This window comes from Antechinus flavipes, chromosome 6 (genome assembly GCF_016432865.1).
Source record: "Antechinus flavipes isolate AdamAnt ecotype Samford, QLD, Australia chromosome 6, AdamAnt_v2, whole genome shotgun sequence".
NCBI lineage: Eukaryota > Metazoa > Chordata > Mammalia > Dasyuromorphia > Dasyuridae > Antechinus > Antechinus flavipes.
The window spans coordinates 193,621,547-193,643,388 of NC_067403.1; the positions used below are offsets into that span (position 1 = coordinate 193,621,547).

The window sequence follows — 21,842 nt, forward strand, 5'->3', positions numbered from 1 at the left end:
GAGGATTGTGGGTTGGAGTAAGACTAGCCAGAGTCACTTTTGCGGTGGACTAGGAAGGAGGAGGTTGTGGAAGATCCCCTTCACTCCTGACTCCGGCTGATTCTAAGGTATGCTGGGTGCTAGCGAGGTCGTCACAGCCAAATTTCCTCAAGCCTCTCCCCAAATGCATACTGCTGCCAAAGTAATTTTTATAGAATGTAATCCTGACCATATTACTCCCGTACATAATAAATTACAGAAGTTCCTTACTGCTTATATGTTCAAATAACAAATTCCTCTCTTTAGCTTTAAAAGTTTTACTGAATTTGCGCTATTTGCCCAGACTCACTGGCTCCTCCTCCTGCATTTGTGACCCAGATATAGTACTCTCCTTTCTCATCTCCACTTCATAAGCTTCTTTTCTAACTTTAAATGTCATTGTCTACATGAAATCTCTCTTTAATAGACCAAGGTTCTGAACTAACTTATTAACTAAAAAACTTTATATTTTATCTATTTACATGTATTCTGTATATGTTCATTTAAGTTCTTGTCTCTCAGGAAGATATAAGCTCCTTTCAGTAAAAGGCATTTTACTGGAAACTCATTTATTTCAGAGCAGGTAGATGGTGCACTAGATAGAGTACTAGCTCTGGAGTCAAAAAGACCTGAGTTCAAATCCAGCTCCCAGTTGTGTAATCGTGGGCAATTTACATTATATTAAAGCTAATGAGAAATGGAAACAGAACTTGAACCCTGGTTTTCTGCCTCCAAGTCACTTTCCATATTGTCATTCAGATGTCCTTAAGAATTAATAAGTACCCAATCCCTATATTTTTGCCTGCCTGCATTTTGGATTTCCTTCACAGGCTAATTGTACAATATTTCAGAGTCCGATTCTTTTTGTACAGCAAAATAATGGTTTGGTCATGTGTACTTATTGTGTATCTAATTTATACTTTAATATATTTAACATCTACTCGTCATCCTGCCATCTAGGAGAGGGGGTGGGGGGAAGAAAGGGAAAAATTAGAACAAAAGGTTTGGCAATACCCCCAACAGCTTCGCCAAATTTAAAAAAAAAAAAGTAGAAGAAATTGTTTCATTCACTGTGTTTGTATCCCCAGAGACACATACAATGTCAAGAATATACTAAGAGCATGATAAATACTTATTGATCCTTTTTTTTTTTTTTTTTTGCAAAGAGTATTTTTTTTTAAATAGCTTTTTATTTACAAGTTATATGCATGGGTAATTTTACAACATTGACAATTGCCAAACCTTTTGTTCTAATTTTTCCCTTTCTTCCCCCCACCCCCTCTCCTAGATGGCAGGATGACGAGTAGATGTTAAATATATTAAAGTATAAATTAGATACAAAATAAGTACACATGACCAAACTGTTATTTTGCTGTACAAAAAGAATCGGACTCTGAAATATTGTACAATTAGCCTGTGAAGGAAATCCAAAATTCAGGCAGGCAAAAATATAGGGATTGGGTACTTATTGATTCTTAAGGACATCTGAATGACAGTATGGAAAGTGACTTGGAGGCAGAAAACCAGGGTTTAAGTTCTGTTTCCATTTCTGATTAGCTTTAATATAATGTAAAGCACAATCCCTTTTTGTGAACCTCAATTTTCTAATTTACAAAATAAGACTAATACTTTATGGACAGCCTATTTCACCAACTCTGTGACATAATGTACAAATTGTTGTACATATATGAGCTGATGTTACTTTTTCTTCTTATGGGTCTCATGATCAGTTAAATTTAGTTTATTAAAACATTCAGCTTTTTAGGGTGGTTTAACCCGAGTCATCTTCTGAATAAAAAAAAAACTTCCTAACTATGGAAGTGTTAAGAAATTAAGTGGGTTGCTATAAGAGGTTAATATTTACAAAAGATCTTCAAGTAAAGGTTAGTACCACTTGTTAAGGAAATCACACAAGGAAATTCTACTAATGGGGAAGATTAGATACCCAATGAAATCCCTTACAACCTTGAGACTCTGACTCTTCACACTAGCTTCACCAGGACAAGGACCACATCTTATTTAAGCATATTTCCCTAGATATCTAGCACAATGTAAAATAACATTTAACAGTGTTAACAATGAAGTTGAATGATGTTATCTTGAAATCTGCAGCCAGTTATTACTATAAAATTGTTTTCTATTATTTAATTTAAAATCTGTAAAATTCTTCTAACATCTAATTAAAATTAAAACAAAATGAAATACGTATTTCTAAATGTTATCTGCAATATTGACAGAATTTAAAGAAAAAAAAAGAAAACATTTTCTTCTAACTTCAGCATTTCCCCTAAAAAGTAATGGACTAGCATTTAAAGAAATAAAGTGATTGGCTGAAATTCAAATATTAAAGCACTCTTTATCACTATGTTATTACAATTAATGAGGGTTTTCCTCAGAATAATTCAGTAGATAAGTTTAACTCAACTTTTAAAAAATATTATTGAAACTATAAGATCAAGCTTTTATTCAACAACAAATCACTTAATTCTATTTGTCTCTCTACTTATAAAATAGGGACAATAAATAGCATTTGACTCCTGAGGATAAAAAAAAAAAACATTTGTAAAGCCCTATGCAAACCTTGAAGTTCTATATCAATGCTAGCTATGATTATTGTTATTCAGTTGGCCTCCAACAGGACCAACAGCTTTGGTAAGACACATAGCCATACCTATATTCCTTACTCCCACTTACAAATTGTTATAAAATGAAAAAATTCAGTAAGATACACTCATTTGAATCATAGATATTAGGCAGCAAAGTCAGGATTCAAAGCAAGGTTCCTAGATCATTACACTAAAAATGTCAGCCTTCTCAATATATTGTACTACCTCATATTCTAACTACATCATAAGAATGAATAAAGTAAACTAAATGATGGTTCTGGCTCAAGGTTTATGCAGCTTCTAAGGGCTAGAAGTCTATGGTTTCTAAGTCTGATTCACTCAACATCAGACTTTGGGTAACTGTTTCCACTGTGCTATCAAATGTAAGTGTATTCATTTTGCTTTCACACTTACAGGTTACTGTCACTTGTAACAGTTTTATAAAAGAAAATATTTAAAAGCACTCTTAAAAAAAAAAAGCAATATGCAAATGACAATTTGTAGATTGTATTGACAATTTTTTTTTCACTTAACTTAGATCCACGAAGGTCTAAAGAGTATATTCCTATTAATATATAATACATTCCATTTTTAATAGCATTCATCCAATTCAAATTATTATGACAGGCTATTAGAAGTTCATTATCTACAGATCAAAAATGAGCTGATTTCTACAGTGAAGGTAAAAAATAAGGACAAGTTCTAAAAGGTATAACTGATTAGAAGGAAAGCAATAAACTGGGAAAACATTTTTATACAGTCAAAGACTCTGATAAAGGCCTCATTTCCAAAATATATAGAGAATTGACTCTTAATTTATAAGAAATCAAGCCATTCTCCTCCAATTAATAAATGGTCAAAGGATATGAACAGACAATTCTCAGACGAAGAAATTAAAACTATTTCTAGCCATATGAAAAGATGCTCCAAGTCATTATTAATCAGAGATATGCAAATTAAAACAACTCTGAGATACCACTACACACCTGTCAGACTGGCTAGAATGACAGGGAAAGATAATGCGGAATGTTGGAGGGGATGTGGGAAAACAGAGACACTAATATTTTATTGCTGAAATTGTGAATACAACCAACCATTCTAGAGAGCAATTTGGAACTATGCTCAAAAAGTTATCAAACTTTGATCTAGCAGTGTTACTACTAGACTTATATCTCAAAGAGATCTGAAGAAGGGAAAGGGACCTGTATGTGCAAGAATGTTTGTGGCAGCCCTCTTTGTAGTGGCAAGAAATTGGAAACTGAGAAGATGCCCATCAATTGGAGAATGACTGAATAAATTGTGGTATATGAATATTATGGAATATTATTGTTCAGTAAGAAATGACCCATAGGATGATTTCAGAAAGGCCTGGAGAACCTTAGACAAACTGATGCTGAGTGAAATGAGCAGGACCAGGAGATCATTATATATTTCAACAACAATACTATATGATGATCAATTCTGATGGATCCGGCCATCCTCAACAATGAGGTGAACCAAATCAGTTCCAATGGAGCAGTAATGAACTGAACCAGCTACACCCAGCAAAAGAACTCTGGGAGATGACTAAGAACCATTATATTGAATTCCCAATCCCTATATTTTTGCCCGCTTCCATTTTTGGATTTCCTTCAGAGGTTAATTGTACAATATTTCAGAGCCCAATTCTTTTTGTACAGCAAAATAACGGTTTGGACATGTATACTTATTTTGTATTTAATTTATACTTTAATATATTTAACATGTATTGGTCATTCTGCCATCTAGGGTAGGGGGGTGGGGGAAGGAGGGGAAAATTGGAACAAAAAGTTGGTTTGTCAATGCTATAAAATTACCCATGCATATAACTTGTAAATAAAATCTATTAAAAATTAAAAAAATAAAATAAAATAAAAGGTATAACTGACCGACATCTTCACTGTTATTGGCCTCCATGAAGGAGGTGTGAGACATGTGAAACCCCACAAAAGACTAGGTCTTCAGACCTTTGTCCACTGCACACTTACAATTTCAGAACTGTCTGAAGGAGTCACAGCCGAATCTGGACCTTCTGTAGTTGTCTGTGAACTATCACTAATTGGTGATGAAGCCTGGGTCCCATCATTCATGTCCATAGTAGGATCAGAAGGGACAGCACTGATTTGGCTTGAACTGCGACTAAGCATATCCTCTTCATCCCCATCTGTGGCTGCACTTGTCAAGTCACAGCCAGCCAGATCAACAGGATCTGACTGTAAAGTATGTTGTGACCTGGGCTGCTCAGTGATGATATCATGACCTGTGGAATCAGCAGCAGAACTTGTGGAGACAGGAGTAGATACACCTGATGAAGAAGCCAATTCACCTGTAATTTCACTCTTCATTGAGGCTGAAAGAAAAGAATGCTATATGAGGTTTTTCTGACACTGTTTTACCTTGATTCTCCTGCAAATAACTGATTGCTCATTCCAAATCTCTAACGTATCAGCCCCCTCCCTGGGCTCCACTTTGAGTTCTTTTCTCTCTATATTCTCTAAGGTGGTTGGTTAGCTGATTAGCTTCTATGGATATAATCGTCATTTTTATATGGATTTTTTCCAGGTCCACATATCTAAGCCTCAGTATCACCTCCTCAAATGCCTTTTGGATTTTTTGAATTGGATGTCCTATAAACATTTCAAACTCAGTATGTTCAAAGTAAAATAATCTTTCCAAAACACCTCTCTTCTTCATAACTTCCTTATTTCTACCGAGGGCACCATCATCCTTCCAGGAACCTACATTAACAAGCTTTATATTATCCAGGACTCCTCACCCCATATATCCAACCATAGATCAAATTTCATCTTTTTTATTTATGAAATATTGCAATATTTGTCTACTTTTCTCCATGCACAGACCATTAGTCTAGCTTAGGTACTCACCATCTCATGGATGGACTGCTGGCAAGAGATTCTGAATCAGTCTCCCAATCTGGTCTCCTCACCTCGATCAATCCTACCCACAGATGCCAGTCTTAAGTCTACTTATGTGATCCCTTCTACTCAAACCAGTGTCTCAATTCCTGCGACATTTAAAGCTCTTCCCAGGCTGTCCTTTTCCTACTCTTCTGTCTTCTCACGCTATACCATGCTCTACAAGTCTGTAGGCTGGACAACATGGCCTCTCTGCTGATCCACAAGAGATGCTCCATCTCCTCTCTTTGCACTGGCCACATTCTTCCTAAAGTGCAGGCTCTCCTTACACAATTTCACTTTGCAGACTTTGGCTTCTTTCAAGCCACATGCAGCTACAAGCACAAGTTTCTAAAGGAGGCCTCCAGGCAACCTTCTGCCAGAGCTATTTAAATCCAAGGTTAATTTGTATCTACTTAAGGTATTTTTAGTACCACACACACCATTCTCTTCCTCATCATGAAGTCAGATACTTGAAAGCTTTTACTTTATATCCCATGGGCATAATTAAGTGTTTTAACAAATCTTAGCTGATGCTGTCCTGTCACTATTGCTCAGTCTGTTGTTGATTCTTGACCCATGTTTCCTGAACTAACCCTAGTGTTATCGAGGCTCTGGCCTCATCCCTGTAACTCTGTGAAGGTTATTTTATATACTTTAAAACATTATTGTGCAAAGGGGAAGATAAGTTTGACTAGACAGAAGAAGGGACTATGAAAAAAAGTGAAGAATGTCTGTTCTTCCACGTCAGAGACCTCATCACCTCCATCCATGAAGATGACTCCCAGGTCTGAACTTCCAATCTTGACCTTTCTTCTGAGCACAGGTCCTCCCCACCAACTGCCTTGTGGATACTTTAAAAGGCTGTCCAACTGGCACCACAAACTCACTTATGATGAAAAATTATACCCAGCATAAGAACTGATGGTAATCTTAATGCAGATCAAAGCATACTTTTTTTTTACTTTATTTTTAATTTTTTTTCACATAATTAATTGCATGACTATGCATATATAATCTATATCTAATTTTCTACCTCAGGAAGGTAGACAAGGAAGAAGAAGGGAAAGAACGAGAAACTCCCACATTTTTTTAAATGAATATTTAGATTTTTTTTAATGGAATTGAAAAAAAATAAAATGCTCATAAATAAAAGTTTAATAACTGGCACATTTTGCTGTTGTTGTTAGGGTAGGTAGGTGGTGTAGTGATAAAGTGCCAGTCAAGAAGACTCATAGGTTATAAATAAATTGGAAGAGCATAGAATAGTTTACCTCTCAGACCTGTGGAAGAGGAAGGAATTTATGACCAAAGAAGAACTAGAGATCACTATTGACTACAAAATAGAAAATTTTGATTATATCAAATTGAAAAGTTTTTGTACAAACAAAACTAATGCAGACAAGATTAGAAGGGAAACAATAAACTGGGAAAACATTTTTACAGTCAAAGGTTCTGATAAAGGCCTCATTTCCAAACTATACAGAGAATTGACTCTAATCTATAAGAAATCAAGCCATTCTCCAATTGATAAATGGTCAAAGATATGAACAGACAATTCTCAAAGAAATTGAAACTATTTCTAGCCATATGAAAATATGCTCCAAATCATTATTAATCAGAGAAATGCAAATTAAGACAACTCTGAGATACCACTACACACCTGTCAGATTGGCTAGAATGACAGGGAAAGATAATGGGAATGTTGGAGGGAATGTGGGAAAACTGGGTCACTGATACATTGTTGGTGGAATGGTGAACACATCCAGCCATTCTGGAGAGCAATTTGGAACTATGCTCAAAAAGTTATCAAACTGTGCATACTCTTTGATCCAGCAGTGTTTCTACTGGGCTTATACCCCAAAGAGATACTAAAGAAGGGAAAGGGACCTGTATGTGCCAAAATGTTTGTGGCAGCCCTGTTTGTAGTGGCTAGAAGCTGGAAACTGAGTGGATGTCCATCAATTAAAGAATGATTGAGTAAATTGTGGTATATGAATGTTATGGAATATTATTGTTCTGTAAGGAATGACCAGCAGGATGAATACAGAGAGTATTGACGAGACTTACATGAACTGATGCTAAGTGAAATGAGCAGAACCGGGAGATCATTATATACCTCAACAACGATACTGTATGAGGATGTATTCTGATGGAAGTGGATCTCTTTGATAAAGAGAGCCTTAATTTGATCAAAGATGGACAGAAACAGCTACACCCAGAGAAAGAACACTGGGAGATGAATATAAACTGCTTGCATTTTTGTTTTTCTTCCCAGGTTATTTATACCTTCTGTATCCAATTATCCCTGTGCAACAAGAGAACTGTTCGGTTCTGCACACATATATTGTATCTAGGATATACTGTAACCTATTTAACATATAAAGGACTGCTTGCCATCTGGGGGAGGGGTGGAGGGAGGGCGGGGAAAAATCGGAACAGAAGTGAGTGCAAGGGATAATGTTGTAAAAAATTACCCTGGCATGGGTTCTGTCAATAAAAAGTTATTAAATAAAAAAAGAAGAAGAAGAAGAAGAAGGAGAAGATTCATCGGGCCATAGACACTTCTTAATTATGTGACCCAGAGCAAGTCACTTCATCCTTTTTGCCCCAGAATGTTAGCTCCTTGAAGGCTGTTTTTCTTTGTATCTCTAGGACTTACTATGGTGTCTGATCCAGAGGAACATGTTAATAAACATTTGTTTAATAACTGGCACATAGTAAGGGTTTCATTACTGTCAACATGCTGGCTGATTGAAGGAGAATAAGTTGAATGATATGCAGAATGACAGAAGTATCAAGGGATGCTACTTTATGTAAATTACATGAAATTGTATTTTAATTTCATTGTTACCAGAAAGCCTTCAATCATTACTTATCACCCTTCCATTCAAAGACGTACTCTGGAAAGGCAAAGTCATTCTGAAATAGGTATATATCAACCATTAGGAGAAAGGGAAATATTAAACAGGAAGACAGAAACACAGAATCTCAAGGTGGAAAAAAAAAAAAGCAGGATCTCCACTAACTATTGAAACTTTTCCTCAAAATTCACATTTTTAGAGAAAGGTATATATAAGCACATGCATTTAACAAATCCTTCCCCAGAAGATTTAAACCAAAAGAAAGAAAACATGAATGAATATTTTGGGGAAAAATGATTTATTATTTCTTTCTAACAGCAAGTGTAACAATTGATAAAATCAATATGCAGCAATAACAGTAGGAGATTAAAATGATAACCAACTTCTAAATAAAACTATACTGAATTACCTGCAAATGCTGTGCTGCTAACTTCAGACCTTGATTCTGGGTCATCTTCTAAACCTTCTTCTTCTCCTAAGAGCACTTTACCTGATAAACAATGTAGTAATTAAAATCAACTAAATTCAACAATTACTTATTAAGTATCTAAGTGTTAAGCACAATATACTATAAACTGGAAATTTGGTTTCCTCATAGTAATAGTTTATTTTTTAGTTTTCCTAAAAAATATAATAGGCTTTCTGAAACAAAAAAAAAATTTTCTAAATGTCAAATCACAGGAAGATCTAAATCACTTCTTCATACTACCTTCGTTCAAACAGTTAATATTTAAACAGAATTTGAGAGCTTATGATTTCCTCATAGGACACCATGAATACCACTATTTACAATTAAAACTACATTTGAAAAACTACATTGAGACTGGAGACAGGAAAACTTAAATGCATATGTTTAATTTTAGATTTCCTATGAGAATGTAAACATATCTCTTCCCCTTTACCATTAAACAAGAAGACAGCAACAAGGGACCCTGAGGTGAATTTCCTTTTCTGTAAAATGGGAATAATTATATTTATAGCATTACCAAATTGTTGTGGAAAAAAAATTCTTAAACTTTAGAGCACTAAAAAAATTAAGCCACTGTTACTACTGGTAGTGAAAAGAATATACCTAAGACATTTAAGGAATATCGTAGAATACCATTCAATTTGAGAAAACAGTTTTATACCATAGTGCCCAACTAATGGAGTATGCTATCTTAGAAAAATACCTAAATTACTGTTAAATTAAATTTCTGTGTAATGACCAATGCTGGCCACAGAGATGATATAATCAAACGATGTAATACATCTCTCAACTTTGTTTGAAAAATTGGGTAACTAAGAATGAAGAATCCTTTGCTACAAGTAAAAGATCAAAGGAATGATGTGAAAAAAGAGAAGACAAGAGTATGTCACATGTAAACAAAAGACATCAATAATTTTTTTTAATTTTTTAAAATAATAAAATGTGGATTCACTGATAAAAATACAATTCTCTTAGCCCTAAAAATGTCACTTTTTAAGAGTTCTCTTCACTAAATAAAAATGTAACCTCCATAAATTAAGTTGATTTCTGCCAAGTATTAAGCCACAACAGCCAGAACCTACATATCTTCAAAACTGAAATGTGAAATTATAAAATGTGATTTCAGATTTCATAAAGTATTTAAAAATATTTTTCAGATAAATCATGACAATGAATTATTTTTCAGGAAAAAACATGAATCCAAAAAACATACTCAAAACTATGTGCATTATCGTTACTATCCCCAAGGAATAAAATAATAATAATGATAATAATAAAATCTGATATTTATATAGATCCTTAAGGTTTGCAAGATACTTTTATATACTATGAATTCATCAATTTTATACAGATTCCATATTAATAATTATAATACATTACAATGTCCTTAACAGATACTGTCCAAATAATTGTGAGAATTCCTTTCTTTAAAACTGCTTTATAAAATCTTAATAAGCAAAAAATGCATATACATATATACACAAAGAAATGAATAAAAAGAGAGGGGGAAGACAGGAATAATACAGAAGATGTCATAGATGTAGAAATTAACTTTCAAGAGAAAATAAGTGCAAATGTAGCTTTACTTGCTTAGATCATTTAGAGTTAGAATAAACATTTTAAAATTCTCAATACTTCAGAGGCCTATGATTTTTAAAAATTTTTTTGCTGAGGCAATTGGGGTTATATGACTTGCCCAGGGTCACACAGCTAGGAAGTGTTAAGTGTCTGAGGCCACATTTGAACTCAGGTCCTCCTGACTTCAGGACTGGATCTCTATCCACTGCACCACCTAGCTGCCCCAAGGGGCCCGTGATTTAATCAATATGCACACTTCCTTCATTGAGGACTGCTGAGGCCAAAAAAGAGTTGTTATCCTTTGGCAACCTGGTGATAAGGCTCTTAATAAGGCATTATTAGAGAGGAGAATGTAGAGAAGTCCCAACTCAGGTGATTAAAGAAATGAAAGTTAATTAAACGTAGTTATGATTGGCTTTGTGCCTATGAAAAGTATAAATCATTTAATTTGCCAAACTGGGGGAACTGCTAAAGCAGAAACCAAAAAAGATAATCATATTATATATTTTTTTTTTTAATTCCTCCGAAGAAAACGGTTAGGACAACTTCTTTTATCCTAATCTTTCTGACAAGAACAATGAACCTAAACAAGTTCAAATACTATTAGTCAAACAAATACTAGTAACAGGTTTGCTAATTACTCATTATTTTCTAGCTAACTTTGCAGCTCTTCATGACAGGAAAAAGTTAATCAATTCAGACATAAACAAATGACAAACAAAATGATTTGGTTTCACTAGGAGACAAAAAATTTCAATGTCCTAGTAAATAAAGAAAATATAAAATATATATTTAAAAAATGAAGGGGTGCTAGTATTCTTAAGATATGCCAAGGAGTTTAAAATTCTTTTAAATTGACTGTTAGATGGTACAATAGACAGAATGCCAGGCTTGGAGTCAGGAAGATCCGAGTTCAAATTCAACCTTAAACACTCATTAACTATATGATTCTAAACACTTACCCTGTTTGTCTCAATTTCCTCAACAGTAAAAGAGATAATAATAATATCTACCTCAGCATTGTTGTGAGGATTTGATTTAGAGATAATAATTATAAATTTTTTAGCATGATTGGCACATAATAAGTGGCATATTAAAGTTAGCTATTAAATTATGAATCTCAAGGACTTTGTACAACGGTTATGAAATATCTGGATTACTAATGGAAAAAACTTTTCAGAATCCATACACATCCTACCATACATAGACCGTTTATTTAAAATAACCTCCTTCTCTGAAAAATAAGACTTAAAAAATATCATATGAAAAGAATCCTCCACTACACACAACAGTTACCTAATAAATGTTTTTAATTAATAAATGAATGAAAGAGAAAAAAAAAGGAATGTCATTCTTTCAAGATTTCAGAATAGACGATGACAGAATGCCCTTCAAATAAAAGGACATTCAGTCTGAACAAGAAACTGAGAATGGCATTTCAAAGATTTATAAAATGTACAAGCAAATCAATAGATTAGATGTACATTAGTTGACATAGTTAAATTAACATTCTGCACAAGATTTGGTATCTGGTATCCAAAATATGACTGAAAAAAAGATAACAGGGCTCTAGTTTAAAAGTAAATGCATAGAGTGTTCTAAATGGGGAAAAAAATTTCAAGTTATTTGTCTAAACAAAATGAAATTAAGAGCACAGAAGGGTATCTTCTTAACATTATAATCAGTTCCACAAGAACATTACCTTAAGAGAAATGATATTACAGAACAGTTATTTTCAAAGCAAAACTGCTCTGCAAATGGGAAATAATGTTCCTGGGAATACAAAGTTCAGACTATAAAAACTCCAAATAAACTTGTACAGCCACCTGAGACTAAAAGAGGGAATCAAAATTCCAGGCCAAAGTTAAAGGACAAAGAACATTAGACTGGATACGGTATTTTGGTCAGGGGGACAGAAGCACCCAGAAATTAACTGGGGCTGAGTAGAACTAATTTAAGATAGTTGTCTACTTAAGATACCTTAAATTAGTTATTGTTTAACTACTTTGGTCAAATCTATAGGCACAAATTATGCCAGGTACACCTGTGCAACATAAAATTAAGGAGATTACCTATAAACATAAGCAATCAAAAATAAAAGCAAATTTACATAATTATGGCCCGATTATTAAGAGTTTCAGCAATATTTTTAATGGTAAAAAATATTCCTGAGAACAGACATAGAAACAGAGTCCAATGTATTATGAAAATAGAGAAAGAAAATAAGTGATGGAAATAGAGTCCAATATGTTATGGGAAAAAAAAGAAAATAATAAGATCACACAAGACTCTGATTTTTAAAAATAATCACCTTTTTGTTTTCTTGAAAGAACAGGGCTGCATGAAGACCCCCCTCCAGCTGCAAATCATAGAGAGCAAAAGATCAAAAGTAAGAAAATGGGCTGCTGAAATCAAGAAGGAATTTTCAATAGCTTCAAAAAAAGCTGAATTTCATGCAAACTTGAATATAGCAAATATAATCCATAAACTGTAATCAAGGATATAATCAATATTATTGTTCTCTATTTTGAGAATCCCAAGATTATTTATAAAAACATAACAAAGTACTGAACATGAATAAGGTGCGACCCAAAATATAAACCCAGCTAATTAATTACATGACAGGACCATTTCATAAAATATCAGAAATGTCAGGTATTTGTCTGACCTCCAACAGGTAAATACAATATGAATAATTAGCTGGAGAATAAATCTTCTTTGATTAAAAAAAACCCCACAAATTCTAACAATCTTCCAAATTAATTGTTCATGCAAATAAACATTCCATACATAAAAACATATTCCCAGACCATACATTGTAAGTGCTATATAAATATTAGCTATTATTATTATTGTTGTTGTTATATGATTCACCACTATAATGAAGAATGAACAATGATCTGTACATTCAAATTTGGCAATTATTAGGATTCAAATCTATTTTCTTCTCATTTGCCTAAACTTGTCAGAACAATAAAAAATGACGAGTATAAATGAACAAAGTGTAGTTGCTATTGAGGATGGTACATAAGGTGGATAGACATAGTTAAGGCAATAGCCAGAACCCAAGAGATAAGCATTTTCAGATTAGAGAGAGTTTTTATACTTATGTCCCAAAGATAGGACTATCACCCTGGAACTTAACTAGACAGCAGAGACCTGAGGCCAAAATTCAAGAAAACAAACAAGACACAATAAGAACTTCGGGTAAAACAGGGAGGAAAAAAAAGAGATAAAGGAGAACATACAAGCAAAATACAAATTTCTTAAGGACTGAAACCAACTTTTTGTAGTTGAATCCCAAATTTGTAGCACAATGCTTTGTTCATAATAAGGTAAATTAATTTTTACTGAATTGCACTGAATTATTGAGTGGATAGGATAGGATAAGATTTAAGGCTAGGAGGCAGATTATTTAGTCTAAATCAGTTTTATAGGAAAAGAAATTGAAGCCTAAGGAAAAGTCATTTCCCATAGTCAAGAAGGAAATGGTAGATCTAGGATATGAATGAAGGTACTCAACTACAAAAATAGTGTGCATTTGTTTTCACAACTATTGAACATCTCAACACTCCTAGAACCCTATAACTCAAAGTGATACTCCTTCCCTTGCAATGGTTAAACAACAAAATGTTTAATCTATATTATACAAAATTCTTTAGTAAGTCACAGACCCCAAAAATTCCAACAAGCAAAATTAAAAACACCTTTTGGAATGTAAAATGGAATGAAATATGTGAAAAGTTATTAATTACTAATATCCTTGAATAAATTCATTTCATCAGATTGCTTTTCCCCAGCACCAAGCTGAGATCCACTTTAGTAAGAACATATAATAACTTTCTTTTGGGAGAAAAACAAGATAATTTTAGAATGCAAATAGATTTAAGGGTTAGAAAGTAAGATGATTTAAAAAAAAAGAGAGATGATATTAAAGCACAGAAAAGGAAATGGTAAAGTCACAAAGGAAAACTGAAATATTGGACAACACTGGGCCTGTCTCCAGTTCATAGGGATTAAATAAAAAACATTTAATAACTTTGTAAAACAGGGTCCCAAAATAAATACAAAGAACCAAACTACAAAGGGAATGTAATCCTGTTTCTATAGCCCTTGACTATATGCCATTTACCAAAGGGCCTGGCTTCTCATGGATGGCCAGAGTCAGATACAATGACCACAGGAATAACTATATAAATCTAAATAGATTAAAAGAATTGCTACTTCTAAAATGAAATATTCTGATAACACTGTGAATAAGGTATACAAATGTCAGCAATACCTAAATAAGTGTTAAGAGTTGGAAGTTATTTCACAGGTAACTGATGATAATACAGCATAAATTAATGATACCAACATATACCCATCAATCAACAAGCCTTAACACTGGAATATAAAAATGAAAGTCCCACTCCTCAAGGAATTTATATTATATTGAATACATTTAAGAATATAGAATATACAAAATAAATACAAAGTACTTTGAAAGGAAGGCTGAGGGGAATGAAGAAATATAAGAAATATTTATTTCTTATATAAGAAATAACATTTAAGCTGAGCTGTCAAGGAAGTAAGAGATTCTAAGAAACAGACATAAAAAGCAATCATATTCTATCATTAAGAATGCTCAAAGTACAAGATCTGAGATAAAAGTCATGTTTAATGAATAGCAAGTTCAGTTTGGCTACCAGCTAGAGTATGTTAAAAGGAAATAAAATACAATAAGGCTAGAAAGGTAAGCTGGAGCTACATTGTGAAAGCATCCAAGTGACAGAAGAGTACGTTTATGTTTAGTGGTAATAGGGAAAAACAATGGGTTTTATTGAGCAGAAGAATAATAAGGACGACAATTTTGTTTAGTTGAAATTTTTATAAAGACAGGAATTACAATTACCAGTAAAACTCCAGTCTTCTGGAATTATTTTTTCCAAAGTATATAAATCATTAAGAGTGTGTCAGAACAATTAACAGGCAGAGTGGCAAGACAATTTTATTGGAATTTTGATGATTATTAAAGTATATAAGTGCTTGTGATTTCAAGTTAAAAGAATCTTAACAAAATGAGATGTACTTGATACATATTAAGAAATATTGGAAAATGCACTGTGCATATAGATATTAACTAAAAATCTTAGCATTCTAAATAACTTACCTATAAGTTCCACAATACTTCCACTGCGACTTCTGCTAGTAAACTCTTCTTTGGTCACATTGACCTGTCCAATACCACCCGAAGTGGTCAGGGCTTGAAGAAGCTCAGCTGGAGGTGTTTTAAAAAGTTGTTGCAATAATTCTAATGCTCCAGTTACAACATTGTGATCTTGGTGCTGGGTGTAATGCAAAGTCAATTCATATACCTAAGAACCAAAAAAGCCACCCTGGAATATTCATTCATTCATTAGGAGATAAGGGTGGGGGTGAAGGGAGGACCTGAAAGAAGAAGGTTAATCTTATATTCAGGAATTTCAGTTAACTAAACTTTATTAAGAGCTGAAAGCAACACGGATAATCAAAAACCCTTAACTTGGAGTGACTTCTTGTCATATAAATTAATATTAGGATTTCATTCAGATACTACCACTTCAATTAGAAATGGTATTACCTTATTTATTATTACTATGAGCATGATTTGTTAAATAAAATTATATGAAGAAAAATATGTAGCTCAAAAAAATTAAGTATTTTGTTCCTAATATCCTGTAATATAGAAAAAAGGAATCAGATTTTTATGAGTGTATCTTTAAAGATTATATAGTTCAATCCCAGAAATCACAAAACTACAGTATTTCAAAGTTGTAAGGAATCTTAGTAATTATTTAGTTCAAATTCTACTAGTAAAAGAATTTTCTTTACAACATAAGCAAAAAGTAGTCATCCAAGCTTAATTTGAAGGAAGGAGGCATCTCACTTCATTAGAAATTGCACCCACAATATTAACAGATTTCTCTAACATTTAGGAATGGTTTCCATTCAGTGAATCTCTATCTCTTTGCACTTCCACCTATAGCTACAAGTTCTGCTCTGGGGGACAAATAAAATTTTCCAGAAGTCTTTTCCACAGTGGCCTTTCAAATTTAAATACTTGAAGATAGCAAACACAAATCTCTAGGCAAATCTCTGCTCCAAGATAAATATTCCCAGGTTCTCCTCCCTTTTACAATCCTACCTTAAGGTCCCTTTCTCCAGAAAGGAGAAAACTAGACCACCTTTATTTCTTTTTTTCCAGGCAATTTTCCCAGGGGTTGGATAAGATAAGTCAACACTTCTCTTTCCAAAGCTGAATCACCACGCCTTATTTATCCTCAGCTGCTCCTCTAAGATTTCTGAGTCTTTCCACCTACTCTATTGCACCTTCCTTAAGATCTTTAAGGCTATCCATCTGCTCTGAAACAGGACTTTGCTTTACTGGCTGTCTCCCTGAAATGAGAGGATAACAGCCTAGATAGTAGGCTCTGTCTCACTTTTTCTATTTGTAACCTCAGGATTCAGTACAATGCTTTGGCACATAATGACCTAATATTCTGTCATTCATTCATTCTGAAAGAATGAGCAAAAAGCCATTCATTACCCTGGTCCTTCTCCTTTGGATGTTATCATACCAAATTCCTTTCTAGAATACAATGCCCAAAACTGAACATAAATTTCCAGTGTGGTCTGAATAAAACAGTATACTACCACTTTTTTGCAAAAATCTAAGATCACATTAGTTTTCTTAGATACCCCAACAAACTGTTTATTCATATAAGTCACCATGATCTAAAACCCACATATATTTTAAAGACAAATTATTATCTAAACAGATATACCTCATCATTTGCTTGTTAGATGCCTTTATGTTTATCCCTCTTAAATGTAATGTTTGATATAGTCCAACATTCCAGGCTGTCAAAAGTTTATTAAATCTTGACTTTCATCCAGTGTGTCCCTCCCAGTATTAGATCATTTCTAAATTTGGTAAACACACAAACCATACATATTATCCAAGTCACTGATAATGACAAAAGCATAACAGCCCAATGGATAAACTTAGTTGAAAAGAAGGTCTGGGTAAAAGTTCCACCCTCTGACCCATCTGGACTCATGGGCAAGTAACTTAATCTCTCCATGTTCTAGAAAATTCTCTAAGACTGTAAGTAACATAAAAATGTGACCTGTCTTAGTAAAGAAAGTTTCCTTGCCAGAGTTGCCTATACTAATGAAATAAGAGGTCCTGTCCTTGTACTTGCCCTTAATGATAATAGTGTTAAACAATAAAAAGCTAAGCATGGATTCCTTGGATACCCCCAATGGACAGCTCCTTCCAGCTGACATAGGTTCATTAATAATTACATTTTGGATATGGCCATTAAAATAGTTCCAATAGCATCAAAGAATATTTGTAAGAAATGATGGAGATTAAAGTGAAAAGAAGCAAAAAACCTATTTTTACAATGATAATGTAATTTTTAAAAAGCAAATCGGAAAAATTTAAGAAATTTGGTCAACTAACCACATCTACAGGGAACCCTGATGAAATATAACTTCATAACAAACATGGTCTCAAGGTGAAAAATGAAAAATTTCAAGCACAGCCAAGATGTGGATTTGTTTTGCTCGACTATGAATATAGGGGAGAAAAGTTTTCTACAATTATTTTGTGACATTTTAATGGACTATTAATGTGGAAATCCACCCACTATGCAAGAATAAGGAGTAAAGAAGATAGTCTTATCCACTACTGTACAATTACTTGCCATCTTTGGCTAAAAGAACACTATAATTTTATTATCTCTGGTCTCTTCTCCATGCCTTTTTTGGGGAAGAAGAAGGAATTCTATTAATCTTACAATGAATTCTGCTACTCAAATTATAACTACTCCCCATTTCTCTGGTGAATAATCCACCTCTTAAGTCTATCGCCCTCCCCTGCTATGAAATGCTTTATTATGTAGAACAGATTCCCTAATAAAATTTTTTATCTTCAGTGTGGCCTATCTTTAACCCACAGTCATCTGGTCCTTTGCTGACATGTTTGCGTCTCTCAACAAGTAAAGAAAGTTTTCCAATTCATATTTATTACAAGGATTTTCTTTTTTCCAAAATGTGGAGGGAAGGAAGAAGTATTTGAGCATAAATGAAAGGAAAATTAGAAATAAGAAAAAAGGATAGACACTGAAGCACTTCAAAAATGCTAATGAAAAAAGACAAATTTCAGAAGGAATCAGACAATAAATAAGTAAACATTTTGAAGATAACACATTTATTAAATGTTTTTAAAAAAGCAAACTGCTAATAAAATAGCTTACACAGGCTTATTGTTTCATATACAATCATCAGCTATCTTTTATAAAGGGAAATGCTGTTTTTAACTAAGGCTTGTTTAATTAAGAATTTAAAATTTTTTTTAATATTCCCAAATCTATTTAGAATTCATTATTCATCTCTACATCTGTACACAAAAAGACTTTGTCAAAAACTTTATTAAAATCTAGATAAACTATAAGTATACAATGCTTTGATCTACCAGCTCAGTAAACTTGTCAAAAAAAAAAGTCATATTTCATAAGTTGTATAAAAACAAAAACAAAACAAACTATCTTTTTTTGGTTGTAATTGGGCCCAATTGTACTGTCCCACCATTTCACATTCAATTTCAAATCCAATGATTTGACAGATCCTGTAGTTTTTCAGTGAGTTAGGGTACTCTGAATTATAACCCTTTCTGGTAAATTAGATATTTCTATCACATTTTGGATAGAGTCAGGTAACCCCTTCTTTGTGATCACCACTTGCTTTGCAGATTAAGTCGGGGGGGGGGGGGGGGGGGGGATGTCGCGCGGGCGGGGAGAAGATGTAGCAGAAAGAAAAGGAGGGAGATAGACACACAAAGGCTGACAGATTAACAAATAAAGCAATTTATTAAGGACTTTCTATGGTCATTATGCTGTGCTAACTTTACTGGGGAGGGGAAGGAGGTAAGAGAAGGACCTTTAATAAAAAAGAACTTCCAAGCATTCTAGATGAAAAAACAAGAACTAAGTAGAAACTCCGAAGTACAGGAATTTGGAAAGCAAAATGGTAAACAAAAATAATGAAATGAGAATAAACAAGGACAAACTATTCACATTCAAAGGAGAAGAGGGGAAGATTCCTCTTAACTCTATCATCCTCAAGGGACATGAGGAAGTCTAATTAGACAAATGAACCATGGGTCGTTCAGTTAAATCTTGAAAATTTTAAGAAAAAAAAGGAGAGAAAGAGGAATACATTGGAAGGAAAGAGAAAAGAAGATTAGGGAAAATTATCCCACAAAAATACATTTCACTCAATAGGGACATAGATGGAAAAGGAAGGAATTTAGAAGAGTGGGTGGGTGGGTGAGTATGAGTGTGTACACACATACACACACACACATACACACACAATTATATACAAATAAATACTTTTTGATTGATTGTTCCTTAATCTTAGTCACATAACTCAAGTCTTTCTTTACTTGGTCATTCAGACTGTCAATACTTTGAATTTTCATAGTTATTTTGGAATTTTAATGTTTTACCTGGATGAGCTGGTCTGCAGAAGGTGAGACTTCAGTTTCTTTTCTAGTGACACCAAAGCTCCCTTTCAAACTCATGTCCTTGACTTGCTGTTGGAGCAAGGGAATTAAATACCTCAATGTGAGCAAAACTCCAAGAATAAAAAGAGTAGAATGCTCCTCCTCAACAGGAACTAGTAAGCCTATAAAATAGCAAGCAAAGTTATTAGCATCTCCTTCATAGTTTAACTATCAAACAGTTCTATGTCTCTTTCAAGAGGAGAGTGACTTTAAATGACTTAAAATACAGAAATATTCTATTTAAAGGAGGGTATTATTCAATAAAAATAATATCCCTATCATTGAAAAGAGAGTGCTGTCAAACTCAAATAGAAATGGATCCCTTACAGCCTCACATTGATTTAGAAAAGCATAAATTAACAATATCTATGGTGTGTTCTGTATTTACTTATTTTGCTACATATTTCACAATTACATTTTACTCTGGTTGGGACTTGAAAGTTTTACAGGCCTCTCTACAAATTGACATCTCTGATATACATGTGAATTATTACTAGATTCACCATAAAACACATTAATAGTATGGGTCTAGATTTTTCATAAAGGGGTTTTACCATGCTCGTAAACTGAACAAAACTTTTCATATTATATATACATATATACATAATTTTCTCCAACTATTATGCCCTTCCCCACCAACTGACTATTCAATTCCTCCCCATTCTTCAAGACCTATATGAAACATCATCCCATTTTTATAAAGGTTTTCCAGTTCCCCCAGCTGAAAGTGATCTCTCCATCTCCACAACTAGATGAAAATTCTGTACCTTAAGTCTTTCTAATCTTGCTTATAATGTAGCTTATTGTGTATATATCTTATATTTCCAATTAGACCTTAATCTCCATAAGGCTAAGGACTATGCCTCATTCTTCTTTGAATACGAGTTCTAAGCATAGCATATGGTCTTGAACAAAAAACATTTTTAATTAAAGAATTAAAATCTCCATTCTCCCATTTGGGATTTTCTGTTGCCACTATATATGACTATACAAATTCAATTCAACAAACATTTTTAAAAATTTTGTTAGGTACTGGAGTGATAAAGATAAAATAAAAATACCTGCCTGCAAGGAGGTTACATCTATGAGGTAAGAGATAACAGGAACACAGAGAAGTAGAATACAATTAGAACAAAAGAGAGATCTGGACAAAGTGTGCTAGAAAAACTGAAGGAGAAAGAAATTATTCTCAGCTGGGGACATTTGGAAACCTGGGGACAAGGAAACCTTTCACAGAGCAGGTGACACCTGAGTTGAGTACTGAAAGAAAACTATAAGAAAAAAGGATTACAAGCAGTGTCTTCAAGCAGGAAAAAACCACCTTTAAGTGATGCTAGGGAAGCCAGAGGCATCATTAAGCCCTTGTGAATTTTACAATGCAGCATCTACAAGGATAGCAACTATGCCCATGATTTCAATAGCAGAGGGCATTCCCATGACAAAGCCCCCAACAGAGAGGTCAGATTTTTCTTTGATCCCTCTAGTTTTAAAAAGTAGCCAGCAATGAGGAGAAATGACAGGATTTTCCCATAGTCACCCAGCCAGTTTCAGTGCCAGGCGTGTACCCATGTTTCCTGGATCCAAAGCCAGCTCTGTTTCTCCATCCTAAGATATTACCAGATTTACTATAACCATTCAGGAAATGGCAAGCACTATGATACACAAATCTAGCAAAGTTTTCATAAAATCCTGTTTTTAAGAGTGTCACTTTCAATTGGTTTTTTCCTCCCACTCTTTCACTAATTTTTTTTTCTTCCCTCCATGTAAAAACTACAGAGC

The 21,842-nt window shown here is 33.7% G+C and overlaps 1 protein-coding gene across 1 annotated transcript in view; it reads right to left on the bottom strand.

The window, feature by feature from the left end:
* The window catches only part of HTT (huntingtin), a 214,398-nt gene that overhangs the window by 142,380 nt on the left and 50,176 nt on the right, over window positions 1–21,842 (bottom strand). The window contains exons 8-12 of the mRNA XM_051965781.1: window positions 20,007–20,185; window positions 15,621–15,825; window positions 12,780–12,827; window positions 8,831–8,911; window positions 4,631–4,992 (exon numbers count right to left, since the gene is read on the bottom strand). Of these exons, the coding sequence (XP_051821741.1) occupies window positions 4,631–4,992; window positions 8,831–8,911; window positions 12,780–12,827; window positions 15,621–15,825; window positions 20,007–20,185 (875 nt within the window). The remainder of the gene's footprint in view (window positions 1–4,630; window positions 4,993–8,830; window positions 8,912–12,779; window positions 12,828–15,620; window positions 15,826–20,006; window positions 20,186–21,842) is intronic.